The following is a 19,278-nucleotide window of genomic DNA, read 5'->3' as shown; positions in this document are numbered from 1 at the left end:
ACCCAGCTTTTGACAAACGATTTAAAATTCGGCCACTCTTAAAATTATTTATTTGAAAAATTCTTCCAGTTATATACCCCGAACATAATATCTCCCTTGTAAACTTTTCAGGCAGGCTGGGCATCAATCAGTTTATCCCCAGCAAAAGGGCCCGATATGGGGTTAAAATGTACAAACTTTGTGACCGAGCAACGGGGTACATCTACGCCTTCCTGGTGTACGAAGGGAAGGACTCCCAACTGCATCCCCCTGAATGAGTATATTGGAGCCAGCGGAAGAGTTGTCTGGGAGATTGTCTATCCACTCCTTGGAAAGGGATACCATCTTTATGTGGATAATTTTTATATAAGCTTGCCCCTCACCCAATTGATAACAACTATCTATCAACTGGGTGAGTGTGCAATACTGTTTGTTCTACCTTTCTACCTTACCCTGTTATCAAAATTATAATTTTCTAACAATTCAATTTAATCTGTGTTTACATTTCTATCCTAGGCGGTTGGCAACTGGTTCAGCTTTTGGATACCTGTGTTCCTCACCAAACTGTTCTTGGATGATTGGGAGAAGTTGCTCGAGGAGGATGTTTTTGTACCATTCTTTATTCATGGTGTTCTTAGGCAAAATTTTGAGTGAGCCCACTCCCTTGGCTGAGAATCAACCCCACACATGAATGGTCTCAGGATTCTTTACTGTTGGCACTACCCAGGACTGATGGTAGCACTCACCTTTGCTACTCTGGACAAGGTTTTTTCCGGATGCCCCAAACAATCGTAAAGGGGGTTCATTAATCATTAGAGAAAACCAGACCATCCTCCAAAAGTCTTCGTCTCACTGGGCGTGCAGACGCACTCACACCTGCCTGCTGTCATTCCTAAGCAAGCTCTGCACTGGTGGTGCCCCGATCCCACACCTGAATCCACTGTAGGAGACGGTCCTGGCACTTGCTGGACTTTTTTGGGTGCCTTAAAGCCTTCTTCACAAATGCAGTGAAAATGTTTTTTTTTGTGGATTAATTTTCATGGCAAAGAGGGACTTTGCAATTAATTGCAATTCATCTTCATAACATTCTGGAGTATATGCAAATTGGCATCATAAAAAATAAGGCAGCAGACCTTGTGAAAATGTATATTTTGTGTCATTCTCAAAACTTTTGGCTACGGCTGTATAATTCGGTAGGATGCAATCTCTTTCCCCTCTCTTTCATTGGTTCCCTTCCCCTCCCCCTCCATGCCTTTTCCCTCCCCCCTTTCCCCCTCCTTCACCCCCCCTTTCCTTCTCTCCTCCACCCCTCATCCATTCTATTTCCCTCCATCGCATTTCCCCTTTTATCCTGTATCTTACCATTCCTTGTCCTTCTCTCGTTCCCCACCTCAGCCCCTAGTGTTCTTTTCCTTTTTCCTACCACCCTTCCATGTTTCCAGCCCATATCTCCCGCCCTCTCCCATCTTCCTTTCCATGTCCTTTTTCCCCCCCTTTCCTCTCCTTCTCTCTACTACTTCTTGTTCTTTGGTTCTCTATGGCCCGGATTCACATACATCGGCGCATATTTATGCCGCGGTAGCATATCTCTTTTACGCTACGCCGGCGCAGCGCACAGAGGCAAGCACTGGATTCACAAAGCACTTGCTCTTAAAGATATGCTGGGTTTCCTCGGTGTAAGCCAGCGTAGGTGGAAGTGGGCGTGAGCCATGCTAATGAGGCGTGACCCCATGCAAATAATAGATACGACGGCTTGTGTTCCCTGGTCCATACCTTTGCATGAGTTGCACCTCCTATATGGGAAATAACTTTACGCCTGACGTACGAGTTACGCAAACCGCGTATATTATGCGCCGGGTGCAACTACATTCGTGAATCTGCGTATATCCCTCATTTGCATATATGCATAGAAAAAAAACTACTCAGGAGGAGTAGCAGAATATATTTTGGGGTATCATTTTTGCTATGTACATGCCATGTGTTGTAAATATCTTATAAATAGATAAAAAAGCGTTTTAATTTTTTTCCCACATTTTCCAAAAACTTCTGGAAAAAAATGAACGTTCAAAAGACTCATTATGCCTCATAGATTATACGTTAGGGTGTTTTCCAAAATGGGGTCACTTTGTGGGCGTTTCCATTGTCCTGGTGCTCCAGGGCCTTCAAAAGTGTAATAGGTGGTTGAGAGATTAGATGTGTCATTTATGCTCCTAGAACGCCTGAAGGTGCTACTGTAGGTGACCGCGATATTGTGTCAATCTCGCTCCCTTTCTCGGCGAGATTGACCACCTACGAGCCCCGTCGCGGGAGCCAGCGCCGAGCCGGCTCGCCGCGATGGGAAAAAGCCAGCATAGAAGCGACGGGGATCCGACTTGGATTCCTGCCAATTCTAGCCGCGGCGTTTGGTATGAATCATAAGGGGGAACTCCACGCCAAATTTTAAATAAAAAAAACGGCATGGCCCTTAGGTCTGGTATGGATTGTAAGGAGAACCCGATACGCCGTTTTTTCCCCCACAATCCATACCCGTATCCAAGCACGCCACCCGGCCAGTCAGGAAAGGAGGGGGGACGAGCGAGCGCCCCCCCTCCTGAACCGTACCAGGCCGCATGCCCTCAACATGGGGGGGGGTTGGGTGCTCTGGGGCAGGGGGGCGCCCTGCAGTCCCCCCACCCGAAAGTACCCTGTCCCCATGTTGATAAGGACAAGGCCTCTTCCCAAAAACCCTGGCCGTTGGTTGTCGGGGTCTGCGGGCGGGGGGCTTATCGGAATCTAGGAGCCCCCTTTAATAAGGGGGCCCCCAGATAACGGCCCCCCACCCTAGGTGAATGAATATGGGGTACATCGTACCCCTACCCATTCACCTGGAGGAAAAGTGTAAAAGAAAATAAACACACAACACAGGGTTTTAAAATAATTTATTAGTCAGCTCCGGGGGGTCTTCTCCGCTCTCCGGGAGGGTCTTCTCCACTCTCCGGGGGTGTCTTCGCCACTTTCCGGGGGGGTCTTCTTCCATCTTCTCCGCTCTCCGCTGTCATCTCGGACTCCCCGGTTCTTCTCCCGCTCGCTCTACAGTGCCTTCTTCGGGGCTGGCCGCCGCTATCTTCTTTTCAGCTCTATTACTAGCGGCGGCGCAGCCCGCTCTTCTCTGCCGTCTTCTGCCTTCTTCTTTTCTTCCGATGTTGATGCAACGCTTCTTCCCGCTGTAATGCCGGGTGCGCGGCTCACACCGATTTATATAGGCCTCTTATGGCGTCACAGTCCCATCATTCTCCGGGACCCACGTCGGCGTAGGGGGCTCTCCTTACAATCCATACTAGACCTAAGGGCCTGGTATGCCCCTGGCGGGGAAACCCATGCCGTTTTTTTATTTAAAATTTGGCGTGGAGTTCCTCCTCATGATTCATACCAAACGCCGCAGCTAGAATTGGCAGGAATCCAAGTCGGATCCCCGTCGCTTCTATGACGCGCTCGCTGGAATGTGCTTTTTCTATTCCAGCGAGTGCGAGATGTTGGCACCATGTATTGTACTTTAATGTTGGGCCTCTGTATGTGGCCAGGCTGTGTAAAAGTCTCACACGTGTGGAACTGCCATATTCAGGAGGAGTAGTAAAATATATTTTGGGGTGTCATTTGTTGAATGTACATGCCATGTGAGAAAAATAACCTGTTATGGAAATTTGGTGTGAAAAAAAATAAAAAGTAAAAAAACATCTTCATTTTGCAAAGAATTGTGGGAAAAAATTGCAACTTCAAAAAACGAACTATGCCTCTTACTAGAAAAGCCGCACTCCTGGAAAATATTTGGACAGCCGCACTCCTGGAAAAGATTCCTGAATTGTCCTTTAATGGTAAAATGGAATACACTACAATCCACAGCAAAAAGGTGAAAACGGGATACACAGCTGACGTTTCGCACTGATACTCAGTGCTTACTCATAGCTATCTGACGTATCAGTGTGAAACGTCAGCTGTGTATCCCATTTTCACTTTTTTGCTGTGGATTGTAGTGTATTCCATTTTACCATTAAAGGACAATTCAGGAATCTTTTCCAGGAGTGCGGCTGTCCAAATATTTTCTTTTTTGTTTTCTTCTATATGCACTGCCAGCACCCGTGGTCTCCAGGAGGCGATTGATTAACCAAGCATTTCCATCTGGAGCGTTAATTCCCTTTCATGCCTCTTACTAACTACCTTGGAATGTCTACTTTCCAAAAAGGGTTAATTTGGGCGGTATTTGTACTTTCCTGACTTGTTAGGGTCTCAAAAATTGAGATAGGCTGTCATTTCATCAGGTGTGATCAGATTGATACATTTTAAGTGATTGGCACCATAGCTTGTAGACTCTATAACTTTCACACAGAGTAAATAATATCCACTAATTTGGGTTATTTTTACCAAAGATACGTAGCAGTATAAATATGGCCCAAATTTATGAAGAAAAACACTTTTTTTTTAACAAAAACAAAGAAAAATTAATTGTTTTACCGAATTTTCAGTCTTTTTTCTTTTATAGCGCAAAAAATAAAAAACCCAGTGGTGATTAAATATCACCAAAATAAAGCTATATTTGTGTGAAAAAAAAGGCCAAAAATTTCATATGGGTACAGTGTTGCATGACTGAGTAATTGTCATTCAAAATGTGAGAGCGCCAAAAGATGAAAATTGGTCTGGTTAGGAAGGGGGTTTAATGCCGCGTACACACGATCATTTTTCAGCATGGAAAAAACATAGTTTTTAAAAAACATAATTTAAAACGATCGTGTGTGGGCTACACATCATTTTTCGGGTTGTAAAAAATGATCGTGTGTGGGCTAAAACGACGCAAAAAAAACCTGCGCATGCTCAGAAGCAAGTTATGAGAGGGGAGCGTTCTGGTAAAACTACCGTTCATAATGGAGTAAGCACATTCATCTTTTACTAACACTGAATCGGCTAAAGCAGCCCAAAGGCGAATGGAACTTCCCCTTTATAGTGCCGTCGTACGTGTTGTACGTCACCGCGCTTTGCTAGATCATTTTTTAAAAACGATGGTGTGTGGGCAACATCGTTTTTAATGATGAAGTTGGGAAAACGTCGTTTTTTGGACATGCTGAAAAACAAAGTTTTTTTTTTATGCTGAAAAATGATCGTGTGTACATGGCATAAGTGCCCAGTGGTCAAGTGGTTAAACCATGACGATGAGAATTGTAGGAAATTCATTGTGCATTCCATATTTAACTTGTGCATTAAAATATGCATAGGTGTGAACATACCCTTAAAATATCAGAGACAGGTATAAAAAATTAAAGTAAAAAAGATAATAATGACCAACAAACTTACTTGTAATTGTCATCTTCCACAAATTTTTGCAGCTCGTCTATGTACCGGACGGACTTCAGATACTTCTGAACATGGGGTAATGTCACAAGATGGTCTGTCAAGATAAAAGAACCAATAGATACAATTATAATAATCGTATTACATGGTAGTTTGCATACAGCGCTGCACAGGCTTCATCCATATGCATATACACATACAGTACATGCCACATAAAACCTTACACAATGTAAAAAGTGGAAAAAAGTGCACCCCAAAGATTATAGTTTCCTTTTGAAGATTGCAAAAAATGACCCTTCACTGAGTATGCAGCTGTGTATGCTGCTATTACCAATTTATTAGAACAGAGGGTGTGATCAAGGAACACAGATTTATAGGCATATTATAAGCATATCATTCACTAACCAAGTCTACACGACATTCTCCACTTATTCTGACTGTTCTTCATTGACAGGAATTGGAAGGGGAAAATCATCAATTTTATGGTTACTTTGGATAGCCTCCCTATTATTCTTGGACAGCATTATGCCTACTAGGAATTGGCACCCTTTCCTGTCTTCGTTTCCAAGTGTAACATTTAACTAAGAGGCAGGGGACTGCCTGATACAAGAAACGTTTTTTTATTTTTTGCCAGCTAGAGTGACAAAATCTAGCTTTCATTCATAAGATGTGATACTTAAATAAAAAAAGTGGTTAATTGGAAAAAACAAAGCTTAAAACTGGATCTGGCTGAAAAGTGAAAACATAATGCCATGAAGTAAAGTAGAGTTTTCTCTTGTGGAAAATGCTTGTTGGAAGGAAACCTTGAATGCAATGTTGGACAAGCATCTAGGCAGCCTGGGGCCAGATGGGTATGTGGGGGTCATTTCATGGACATTTTTTTTTATGATATGCCTAAAGTTGAACTCCAGGACATATTTTCTTTTTCAAACTTACATTGGTCTAGCTTGTTTACATCTAATTCCTGATATCTCACATCCAGAGGGTGGCTGGGGATGCAAAAAAAATATTGTAGTTGCCTGTGCCACAAACAGTCAGAGCTTGACTCTTCTGAGGGCTGTTCAAAGTAACTTGCAGTCTGTATAGTGAACACAGGAGAGCGCTTCCCTGGCACATCTGCCATTCAAAGAATGTTATGTATTTTTTCTTTTCCAATAATTTTTATTAAGGTTATAAACCATACAGATATAAGACCTATTTTGGCCTATGACCAGGATTCTTAAGAGCAGAGGAGATGTCCTCCGTAGAGGAGCTGCATGACCAGAGGACGCCCTCATCAAAAATGAGAGGTCATCTCAGCTAGGAATCAATCACTGTAGCTGGCCTTTGTGTTTGCTTGAACAGCCCTCAAACTGGGAATGGGGCCAATGGCAGTCAAACAGCGACCCCACACCCCTCCCCAAGCTATCCAAAGGGGTATTAAGTTGGGAGAAAAGAAACAGGGAAGAAAAGAAAGAAGAAAGGGATGAGGAGTAAAGAAGGGTAGAATATGGTTTATCTGGAGCAAGGCAGTGGTCGACTTGGAGGTGTGTTTGGGGTCGTCATGTTACTGCCCTGCGACCCAGTCTCCGAAGGTGATGGGATCATGCGCTGCTTCATGTCCCAGTACATGTTGGCATTCATTGTTCCCTCAATGGACTGTAGCTTCGCAGTGTCGGCAGCACTCATGCAGCCCCAGACCATGACACTCTCACCACCATGCTTGACTGTAGGCAAGACACACTTGTCTTTGTACTCCTCACCTGGTTGCGGTCAAAAAAGAATTGTTGCTCTACATAAAGATGGCCTAGGCGATAAGAAGATTGTCCCCACTGTAATGTCCACGTCAAAAGATGACGTGGACATTACAGTGGGGGAGATGACGTGGACATTACAGTGGGGGAGATGACGTGGACATTACAGTGGGGGAGATGACGTGGACATTCCAGTGGGGGAGATGACGTGGACATTCCAGTGGGGGAGATGACGTGGACATTCCAGTGGGGGAGATGACGTGGACATTCCAGTGGGGGAGATGACGTGGACATTACAGTGGGGGAGATGACGTGGACATTACAGTGGGGACAATCTTCTTTTCGCCTAGGCCATCTTTATGTAGAGCAACAATTCTTTTTTTCAGGTCCTCAGAGAGTTCTTTGCCATGAGGTACCATGTTGAACTTCCAGTGACCAATGACCAGTATGAGAGAGAGAGAGCTATTACACCAAATTTAATACACCTCCTCCCCATTTACACTCAAGACCCTGTAACATTAATGAGTCACATGACACCAGGAGGGAAATAGCTAATTGGGCCCAATTTGGAAATTTTCACTTAGGGGTGTACTCACTTTTGTTGCCAGCGGTTTAGACATTAATGGCTAGGTGTTGAGTTATTTTGAGTGGGTAGCAAATTTACACTGTTATACAAGCTGTACACTCACTACTTTACATTGCAGCAAAGTGTCATTTCTTCAGTGTTGTCACATGAAACATGGTGGTGATCCGAAAAATGATCCGATCCGTGACTCTGATCCGAGAAACGATCCGAACAATGAGTTTTTTGATCCGTTGCACCCCTAATTTTATATATATATATATATATATATATATATATATATATATATATATATAAATAAGTTATGCTGGCCATTCACTATAGGAAAAATCGGCCGAACCCATTTTTTAAAAACAAACATTCGGCCGTGAGAGCAAACTATAGTGTCATCATGTAATGACCGATAAATCGTTCAGTGGACATAAATGAATACGTTTTTTGTTAATTTTTTTACATATACCTAGTGCAAACAGTTCAGACGGGAAACACATTAACCTTTCAATTTATTGTTCGTTCCTCAGAAAATATCCAAACTTGTCATTTTTTCGGCTCAAAAACATCCCAAAGATTATCGATGTTGTGCCCATTAAGTGGCAGAAAAACGAACAAACTGTCTAAATGACTGAATTTTGGGCAATTTTTCGTATAGTGTATGGCCATAATTAGACTAATTAGTGTTTGCAAAAGCTGGAACTTTGTTCGAGAGATATTGGACAATGTTGTGTGATTCAGTCCACCTCTACCAGGGATGTGCAGTCAGGTGAGGCAGGTGAGGCGATTGACATCGAGGGTCATAGTTCGGCGACCTGAGGTCACAGAGACCCCATATTTGGAGGGTATATAGCTTAAGTCCTATCATTTATGGTTTCCGGAGATACGAGGCTCCTTGCACAGCCTGTCAGAAGCTACATACAAAGCGGCCAGTTTAAATACAAGCTGGCACACTGTTTGTAGCAAACAGAGGATGAGCTCACAGTGCCTCTCACTTCTTGTCAGAGGCACGGAGCTCAATGGATAGCTTGGAGCCTTGGACCAATGGTAAAGCACCATTGGCCCAAGCAGCCCAATAAAAATGCTGGAGGCTGGCCTCTCACTGCAGTGTTATAGAAGGGGCATGTGTCTAAAAGACACATGCTCCCTTCCAGCAAATAAAAATATGGATTTATGTGTATAAGATTTACCCATAATCCCATGTTTTTCTCACGCAGTTAAGAGGGAGAATGAAAATGTGCTGTTGCTGAAAAGGTACAAGCTAAATCATATATTATTATGCTATATGATAATAATGTATTATTTATTTACTGTGAAATTACTGGTTTGAAGTTATAACTCCAAACTTCAGTAATTTGTTCATTAAGCCACCTTCTTGAGTACAGTTTTTGAAAATATAGTAAATTACCTTAAAAATAATATATACTAATTATTTGTATATTACTTTTAGCAATTAACCCCTTGCCACCCAGGCCAATTCTGTAACATAAAAAGTTACGACGACCACCATTTTTTTCCCTAGGGTGTCTGCTAAAACATAATAGTTTTTTTATTTTTATATATATATATATATATATATATATATATATATATATATATATATAAAAACGTATGTTTTAGCAGACACTCTAGGGAAAAAAATGGTGGTCGTCGTAACTTTTTAAGTTACACAGTATTTGCATTTTTTTTTTTAAGAAAACGTCTCATGAATTAAAAAAAAAACACTAAAGTTAGACCGATATTTTTGTATAATGTGAAGGACGTTTACGCCGAGTAAATATATACCCAACATGTCACACTTTAAAATTGCGCACACTTGTGGAATGGCGCTAAACTTCAGTACTTAACCACTTAAGGACCGGACCAATATGCTGCCTAAAGACCCAAGGTGTTTTTACAATTTGGCACTGCGTCGCTTTAACAGACAATTGCGCGGTCGTGCGACGTGGCTCCCAAACAAAATTGGCGTCCTTTTTTCCCCACAAATAGAGCTTTCTTTTGGTGGTATTTGATCACCTCTGCGGTTTTTATTTTTTGCGCTATAAACAAAAATAGAGCGACAATTTTGAAAAAAATTCAATATTTTTTACTTTTTGCTATAATAAATATCCCCCAAAAACATATACAAAAATTTGTTTTTCCTCTGTTTAGGCCGATACGTATTCTTCTACCTATGTTTGGTAAAAAAAATCGCAATAATCGTTTATCGGTTGGTTTGTGCAAAATTTATAGCGTTTACAAAATAGGGGATAGTTTTATTGCATTTTTATTATTTATTTTTTTTACTACTAATGGCGGCGATCAGCGATTTTTTTCGTGACTGCGACATTATGGTGGACACTTCGGACAATTTTGACACATTTTTGGGACCATTGTCATTTTCACAGCAAAAAATGCATTTAAATTTAATTGTTTATTGTGAAAATGACAGTTGCAGTTTGGGAGTTAACCACAGGGGGCGCTGTAGGATTTAATGTTCACCTAGTGTGCGTTTACAACTGTAGGGGGGTGTGGCTGTAGGACTGACATCATCGATCGAGTCTCCCTTATATAAGGGATCACTCGATCGATACGCCGCCACAGAGAAGCACGGGGAAGCCGTGTTTACATGCGGCTCTCCCCGTTCTTCAGCTCCGGGGAGCGATCGCGATGGAGCGGCTATAAACGAATAGCCGCGCCGTCGTCCCGGATCGCTCCCCACGGAAACCCGACCGCGGCATGTCGCGGGGGGGTCCTGATCAGACCCCCGACCCGTGGAAAGGCAGGGACGTACAGGTACGCCAATGTGCCTGTACGTGCCATTCTGCCGACGTAAATGTACATGCGGCGGTCGGGAAGGGGTTAAGAATCACCATTGATCACATTTTAAATTATTTTAGAGGTTACCTGTTTAGAGTCAAAGAGGAGCTCTAGTGCTAGGGCTAACGTTTAGGGTGTATGTAACCTGTGTGTATCTGGCTCTGATACTAGCCAGTGCCTCATCAGCCACTGATCTCACCTCACGTCCCTGACCTTTACCCAAATGTAAAGAAATCTGCATTAGCAAAGAAATTGTTCATTTAAAGTGGACAGACAATGCCTTTAATGAACACAGTAAACTTCCATTAATACACAAATTTTAAGCAGTGAGGAGAACTGCCACAAGAATTTGAATAATGTTTTACCCAATTGCCTGACACCAGTATGCATGCAGGACAGGTCAGAACTCAAACACACCACCTCTGTCATTCCATCTCTGCTAAGCTACAGTAATGTTCATTTGTCAAACCTCCTTTCCTGCTATTCCACCTGACCAAACAGGACAACATGGTGGAAGCGACAGGAAGAATTCTGTCTCCTGAGTTTACAACTCGGGCTTACCAGACGAATATGTAAACACAGGCTGTGACCCCATCTCCGCACATTCCGGAGCATTCATCTTTCATTAAGGCCATGCCTTTTACACCTGTGTTCCGCACTTTATATTTACGTTAGCAGATGATAAATAGGGGTGAGATATTTCAGCTGCTGTCTGCCTTCTTTTCTACACAGAAGAGAAAAATGAAAACCCTCTCCACACAATACAATGCTGCATCAAAAAGAACACTGTAAAAGAATTTGCTATTAAAAAATAATGGAATTAAATCTCCTTTACATAAGACAGCAATCAGAAAATATTATTCTTCTCTTTAAGCTGGTCATTCATCTTACAATCTGGTTGTGCAATCACTGTACAATCGCCTTTAGATTTACAAAAATATGAAAGGGCCAACAGTCCATTCTGTTTTTAAACAGTAAGACATGGCTATGTATAAGGCAGGCCGTACAGCATACATTTTTTTTGTTCAACCAGTGGGTTGACAGAATAAAAAAGTACCAATTTGCCCTATCCACACATTCAAGGTGGATGGGGGAAACGCTACCCCTGTGCTATTGTGCGCTCATGGCAGGGAGACCTCCCCACTGTAAGAACACTATGATTGGCGTTGTCGGCGGCATTGATCATTTGGAGAAAACCCAACAGGGTGGTTGCAAAGAAGTTGATTGATAGATTGACTTCTTTCTGTACAAGAAGAGTGCCCATATATGTATTAAAATTTGGCCAGTCCCTGCTGAACCCACCAAATTTCTGTCCATGTATGGCTGCCTAAATTACATTGTTGTTGGTAAATCTGAAGGTGATTAAACAGCCTGTAATGTTTATTATCAGTTGAAAGCGGACTATACATGGTACAATCTGTATACAATTTCTATTAGGTTTACCAAATCAATGTGATGGAAGGCCATACCTAAACAGTTCACTTGACTAGTTTGCAATTAGGCAGGTTTTTACACAAAATAGTTGTTAGTAGATTTAAATATGATTGTACAATCAGATTTGTAACGTGAATCCTCATCTTTGGAAAGTGGTTGGCAATTCGTTTTACTTTGCACATTGCCGTTGCACTAAACAAATTAATAGGCAATAAAAATAAATGAGCAGTACCAACCATAACCACAGGAGACCTGCAAGTCAGCAATTATTCTAAGTATATTGTTCATCTGATTGGAACGCTGCTCATTTTCCATGATGCTTCCAGATGCAGGGTATGCAGAGTCAACGTAGATGAGATCCAACAGGTAGATTCCTGTGAGCAAACACAAAACAGCAAAGAATGTTAGTAGTATGTCATATGCTATCAAATAATTATTATCCACAAGGTAAAACATTCCAGCAAAAAACAAAATACAATATAGTGTAGTGATTTCATACAAATGATGCATTACAGTTATAAAGGCCACGACATACCTATTAAATCCTAAAGCTAAAACTCAGGCAGTAAGTATCACTTATCTCTGGTTAGCTTCTTGTACTTTCTTTCTCTGTGCTCCACTGCTCATAGATCTCAGAGCAGAGAGAGCAAGATTACAATTATAACAAAGGATGAATGCAAAAAAAGTTACAGTATCAACCATATAATGTAATCATATACATACAAGTGAAAGCTACTGATTATCCAATACATTGTTATGCAGTTACAATTTTTTTGTTCAATTAGATCCTGAAGTTCATCAATGGTTACATCTGAAGTTTTGCTTAAAAATACCTTTAACCTCATGGTTTTAATGACATTACTGACCAGTAGATGAGTCCGATGTTCGAGTCGAACGTATCAATGCAAAACAAAAGTTTTAAAAACGGACGGTTTTTCACCAACAGTGATTTTAATAATGCTTAAAGTGAAACAATAAAAGTTAAATATACCTTTAAATTTCGTACCTGGAGGGTGTCTATAGTATGCCTGTTTTTTCCCCGTGTTTAGAACAGTCCCTGCAATAAAATTACATTTCTAAAGGAAAGAGTCATTTAAAACTGCTCGTGGCTATAATGAATTGTCGGGTCCCGCAATACAGATAAAAGTCATTGAAAAAAAACGGCATGGCTAAGGGCGGGGCCACCTGGTTACGGTGTGCGGGGGACCCTGCCCCCCTCTGATACCACAGGGAAATGCCACGGGGTTACCCAGTGATGTGTGCAGGTGAGCCCTCTGACGCCATGGGAAACTGAAGTCAGAGGGGGGTGAGGTCACCCGCACACATAACCAGGCTGCCCCGCCCTCAACTATATAACAGCTGTCACAACTTTAGACGCATCACTCGGTGGGAGCTGTGCATGGAGGCAGAGCTAGTGCAACGCTTTTTTTACTCGTTCCGGAACTCGAGAATGGATTTACATCGCTGGAATTTTGTGTTTGTTACCATTTTTGACACATTTTTTTGTGAAATGGTAGGGGTACAATGTACCCCGTTACCAATTCACATGGGGGGCTGGGATCTGGGGATCGTCTTGTTAAAGAGGGCTTCCATATTCCGATAAGCCCGCAGACCACCGGGCAAGGGTTGTGGGGGATGAGGCCCTTGTCCTCATCAACATGGGGACATGGTGCTTTGGACGCCAAAGCATCTTCCCCATGTTGAGGACATGTGGCCTGGTACGGTTCAGGAGAGGTGCTCTCTCACCCACCTCTTTTCCTGTGGCCTGCCAGGTTGTGTGCTCAGATAAGGGTCTGGTATGGATTTTTGGGGGGACCCCCACGCCTTTTTATTTTGGCGCGGGGTTCCCCTTAAAATCAGGTCTGGTATGGATTTTGAGGGCGATCCCTACGCCATTTAAAAAAAACGAAATTTAAAAGAAAATTGGCGCAGACCTCCCCTTAATATCCATACCAGACCTGAATGGCCTGGTATGGAATTTGGGGGGACCCCCACACATTTTTTTTTACATTTTGGTTCAATGACGTTTTTTCAATGACTTATCTGTATTGCGAGACCCGACAATTCATTATAGCCGTGAGTAGTTTTAACCACTTGCCGCCCGCCCTATAACAAAAAAACGTCGGCAAAGTGGTTTCAATACCCTGACTGGACGTCATATGACGTCCTCAGGATACTGAGCCACTGCGCGCGCCCGGGGGGTGCGCATCGCGGCGATCGTTGTCCGACATCATCAGTCTGACACCCCGCAACACCGATCTAGGTAAAGAGTCTCCGCCGGAGACTCTTTACCACGTGATCAGCCGTGTCTAATCACGGCTGATCACGATGTAAACAGGAAAAGCCGGTAATCGGGTTTTCCTCACTCGCGTCCGTCAGACGCGAGTAGAGGAGAATTTGTACTGATCGATTATCAGCACAGCCCCCCCCCCCCGAGGATGCCCATACTAGACCACCAGGGATGCCACCAGACCACCAAGGATGCCCACCACCAGATATGCCACCCTAGACCACCAGGGATGCCAATCAGTGCCCACAATGGATGCCAATCAGAACCCACAATGGGCATTACTGATTGGCAGGTATTGTTGTTTGGCACTGATTGGCATCCATAAGTACAATACAGTACATTCGTGCCACCTATCAGTGCCCATCCATGCCACCTATCAGTGCCCATCCATGCCACCTATCTGTGCCCATCCATGTAACCTATCCGTGCCCATCTGTGCCGCCTATCTGTGCCCATCCGTGCCGCCTATCAGTGCCCCATTTTAGTGCCCATCATTTCCACCTCACAGTGCCACCTCATCGGTGCCCATCAGTGCTGCCTTATCAGTGCCCGTCAGTGCAGCCCCATCAGTGCAGGAGAAAACATACTTATTTACAAAGATTTGTAACGGAATCAAACAAAAAAAGCATTTGTTTTTCAAAATTTTCGGTCTTTTTAAAAAAAAAATTGCAGAAAATAAAAATCCCAGAGGTCATCAAATACCACCAAAAGAAAGCTCTATTTGTGGGTACAAAATGATAAAAAATTAGTGCAGTGCAGTGTAGCATGACCGCGCAATTGTCATTCAAAGTGCAACAGCGCTGAAAGCTGAAAATTGGTCTGGGCAGGAAGGTGTATAAGTGCCCTGTATGGAAGTGGTTAAATTACTTTTTCCTTTAGAAATGTCATTTTGCGCAGGGACTGTTCTAAACACTGGAAAAATGCGCCACTTTACAGGCATACTATAGACACCCCCAGGTACAAAATTTTAAGGAATATTTCACTTTTATTGTTTCACTTTAAGCATCATTAAAATCACTGCTCCGGAAAATATGGCAGTTTTTAAAACTTTTTTTTGCATTGATACATGTTCCCTGGGGCAGGACCCAGGTCCCCAAACACATTTTATGACAATACCATGCATATAAGCCTTTAAAATTAGCCCTTTAGTTTTTTCATGTTCGTGTCCCATAGACTTTAACAGTGTTCACACAAATTTTATGCCTGTTCGCAAGTTCTGATGCAAACTGAACCAGGGGATGTTTGGCTCATCCTTACTTACCAGTAAAAAGTATGCCCCATATTGTGCAGGCAGCTGGATCCTGTAGAAATCTTAATTGCAGAGATGTCAGTCTTCTTCCTGTAGATGAACTTTCGGCACACAGGGCGTAAAATATCTGGGATGAGCTGCTGTGAAAAAAGTTTCTGATGTGGACCCACCCCTTTCTCCCTTCTCCTCCACTGAGTAAAGTTCTTACATTGCTTTCAGTATATGTAACCGGATCTGTCAATGATGAGTCACATGCTTTTCTCCCCCATTGACAGATCTTGTTACATGCAATAAAAACATGAAACAACTTTAATCAATGGAGGAAAGCTAGGGGAGGGGGGGATTGCTAGACTTTGTTGGGGGATTTTACTATGGAATTTAGCCCAAAGCCATTAACCCCGTACATGCCAAAATTTAAGAGCCAGAAAGAGGATGGGGCATTCCCGCAGTAAAGATTTCTCCAAGATCCAGCTGACTGCAAAATGTTGAACATACTTCATTACAAGTAAGTAATCTATCAAAAGCTGTAGGGCTAAAAATACCATCCTGAAATACCAACAAACTGGGACAGACCTTTATTGCTATCACAGACTGGATAAGAGGCGATTTATACACCAGTGTTCAGGGCCGCTGTTAGAATTCATGGGGCCCTGTACAGCCTATCTGACAGGGCCCCCTTCAACCATGCCCTTGGCCCCACTTCTGACCCCGACTTGAAGCAAAATGCAGGTTTGTTGCTGTTTACATACGTGTGTGGAGCCAAGGCATGCGTTTGCAATTAGTATGCATGAAAGAGCAGGGTTTGATCAGATGCTTGTTCAAGTCGGTAATGGCTTCTTTACATGAGACCAAAACCAAAAGTGATCAAATCTTCGTCACTTCTGGTTTCTGACGTCACACAGTGGGAGGAATGACATCCATTCCTCTCACTTACTTTTACTTTGTGCAGAATTGCTGGGGCTAAAAAATGATGATATCTCGATCATTGCTGTAGTGATGACCAAGATATCACCCTTCCAATCCAATGACAATGGGAAGCAGTTAAAAGGGATTGGTTTAGGGGCAGTAAAAATTCAGCTCCGCTGCACATTTACTGCTCCCCTAAACTAAGTTTAAAGTAGCATGTTTCTTATCATCAGGTTACAATTATCGCACAGGCAGCACAGTAAGCAGGGGCTTTATCATGGCTCTGTCATGGCTCTGTGACATGGCTGTTGAGTGCTGGCTTAACACACTGCAACAGTACAACCATAACAAAGTCAGCACCCAAAAGCAATGTGACACAGAGCCATGACAGAGACCCTGCTGTGCTGCCTGTGTGGTGATTTTAACCTGCTGTGAGATAAATAATAGGACAAAAGTGAGTATTCTTTCATCTATTCCCCAGTGTGTCCAGTGCAGCCACGATCTCCTCCTGCTCTACCCTGTCAGCCGCTCAACTTCTTCATATCTCGTGAGAAAAGCAGCCAGGAGCCGAACGGAGAATCACAATATCACTCCGCCAGCTGGGACTAATAGAATAGTGAGGCGGCATGATGTACATGTGCCCGAAAAGAAATAGTCCCTCTGCTGTGCTCCTCTCCTGGGCCCCTGTGTTGACCGGATGAGGACCAGGACAATAATAGACCCACTCTGTAAGCAAGTGGAAGTGGGGAAAAGTTTAGAAAACATTTTTTTTTTAAATGCAGCAACGAATTGTCATGATTCCCGGGCCCCGTTGTGTAGCTGATCTGGGCGGGCCCAGTACAACAGGGCTGGTTGTACTCAGGGCCGGTGCAAGGATTTTTGCCAACTCAGTCGAAGGTGCATTTTGCCGCCCCGGCACGCACGCACACACACACACCATACAACATATATGTGCTCCATTAAGTTTTAATGGTTATGATGCTTTTCTAAATATAGGAAATCAATTGGGCGGAGGTGCAAAAATTAAGAGACCCCCACTGACTCCTTGTCAACAGTTAAGAACATGTTATGGCATAATAGCAAGTGGGTCGGGTGATACAACATACATACACATGATGATATACATACTGATTATCTTCTACATTGCTCTTTAAATTTCAATTAGCTGCATATGCTTCATTAATTTAATGATCTGGGCATTGGTGGCAGTTACTGGGTAGTATTATATAAGGCAATTAGCTCTCAGTTGTGACATTTGATTATACACGTAGGTTAGGTACCTGGCTGGCCTCGCCGCCTCACCTGCTGCTGCAGTGTGTGCTGCTGCCTGTAGTGCTGCCTGGCTTTGGGGTTCCCGGACGGTTAGGAAAGTCTCCTCTGACTGAGTCCTCTCTGTCTTGGCGCCGAGCGGCTGTCCTCCGGCTCCTCCACAGAAACTTCACGCGGCGGCCACGTCACTCACCCGCTCAGGGGAAGAGGATGAAGGCGCGCAGAGGAGGGTAGGCGGAGCTTTAGGCTCCGTCTACGCTAGCTGTTTAGAATCAAAGCAAGCTGTTCTGGCCGGTCACACTGTTCATCAAGCATGATCCAGAGCTCCAGAGCACAGCATCGGAGGCCGCCTCTCTCCGCCGGACACAGCCCAGCGGAATGACGCGGGTGAAGCTGTGACATTTCTTATATAGGGGAGGCGGGCCATCCGTCACGTGACCCCGCCACCTCTGATGCAAGGGGGAAGACCTGGGCTTCCCCAGTGACATAGCAGAGGGTGCGTCAGAGGGTGCCGGGTCACGTGACAGGTGGCCCCGCCTCCCCTATATAAGAAATGTCAAAGCTTCACCCGCGTCATTCCGCTGGGCTGTGTCCGGTGGAGAGAGGAGGCCAGCAATGCTGCGCTGTGGATCCCAGATGATCTTCTCATCGCTGGACCGGAGAGGAGATCACCCGTCGCTGGATACAGACAACGTTGGAGCAGGAAGCTGGACCGAGTTGATTACCACCGCTGGATTTTTTTTTATTTTTTTTTATTAATAAAGGACTTTTTTTATTAATAAAGGACTCTGTCCCCCCCTCTTTTCTGCGGCCGGCCAGGTTAATGTGCTCGGGTAAGGGGTCTGGTATGGAATTTTGGCGGAACTCCACGCCATTTTTTTTAAAATTTGGGGTGGAGTTCCCCTTAAAATCCACACCAGACCTGAAAGGGTCTGGAATGGATATTTGGGGGGAACCCCACGTCATTTTTTTTTAAATTGACGGCGGGGTTCCCCTTAATATCCATTCCAGACCTTAAGGGCCTGGTAATTGAATTTGGGGGGACCCCCACACTATTTTTTTTTTTTTTATGAATGAATTCGCTCTGAATTGCCAGAGCCGACAATTCATTATAGCCGCAAGTCAGTTTTAAATGTCTTTTTTTCTTTCAGAAATTACACTTTTTTCAGAGACAGTTCTAAGTACGGGAAACATGCACTATTTCACATGCTAACTATACACCCCCCCTAGGTACAAAATTTAAAGGAATATTTCACTTTTATTGTTTCACTTTAAGCATTATTAAATTCACTGCTCCCGAAAAAACTGTAGTTTTTAAAACTTTTTTTTGCATTGATACATGTCCCCTGGGACAGGACCCAGGTCCCCAAACACATTTTAGGACAATAACTTGCATATTAGCCTTTAAAAATAGCACTTTAGATTTCAAACGTTCAAGTCCCATAGACTTTAATAGGGTTCTAAAGTTCACACGAACGTTTGGTGTGTTCGCAAGTTCATTTTAAATGACATTTTTAAAAAACTTTTTACAAGCCGAAAAATGATCATGTGTACGCGGCATAAGGCTTACCTATAGGTACTGTAAATTTCTCCTTAACGTGCACTGTTTAGTAGATATTTACTGTGTTTTACGTGCCGTTTGTTCACGAGCGGGTACCGTGACTGGCGGCTCCGGAAGGAAGAGGGATGAACGTGGATGCGGCCTGCAGCGGGGACGGCGTTTGCA

At 43.4% G+C, this 19,278-nt stretch overlaps 1 protein-coding gene across 5 annotated transcripts in view; it reads right to left on the bottom strand.

Moving 5' to 3' along the window:
* Positions 1-19,278, bottom strand: part of RALGPS1 (Ral GEF with PH domain and SH3 binding motif 1) — a 765,778-nt gene that overhangs the window by 178,252 nt on the left and 568,248 nt on the right. For all 5 annotated transcript variants that reach the window (XM_040324221.1, XM_040324220.1, XM_040324222.1 and 2 more), the window contains exons 10-11: positions 12,075-12,212; positions 5,302-5,395 (exon numbers count right to left, since the gene is read on the bottom strand). In XM_040324221.1, the coding sequence (XP_040180155.1) occupies positions 5,302-5,395; positions 12,075-12,212 (232 nt within the window). The remainder of the gene's footprint in view (positions 1-5,301; positions 5,396-12,074; positions 12,213-19,278) is intronic.

Source organism: Rana temporaria, chromosome 9 (genome assembly GCF_905171775.1).
Source record: "Rana temporaria chromosome 9, aRanTem1.1, whole genome shotgun sequence".
Classification (NCBI taxonomy): Eukaryota; Metazoa; Chordata; class Amphibia; order Anura; family Ranidae; genus Rana; species Rana temporaria.
This window is presented reverse-complemented; position numbering and strand designations above follow the sequence as displayed.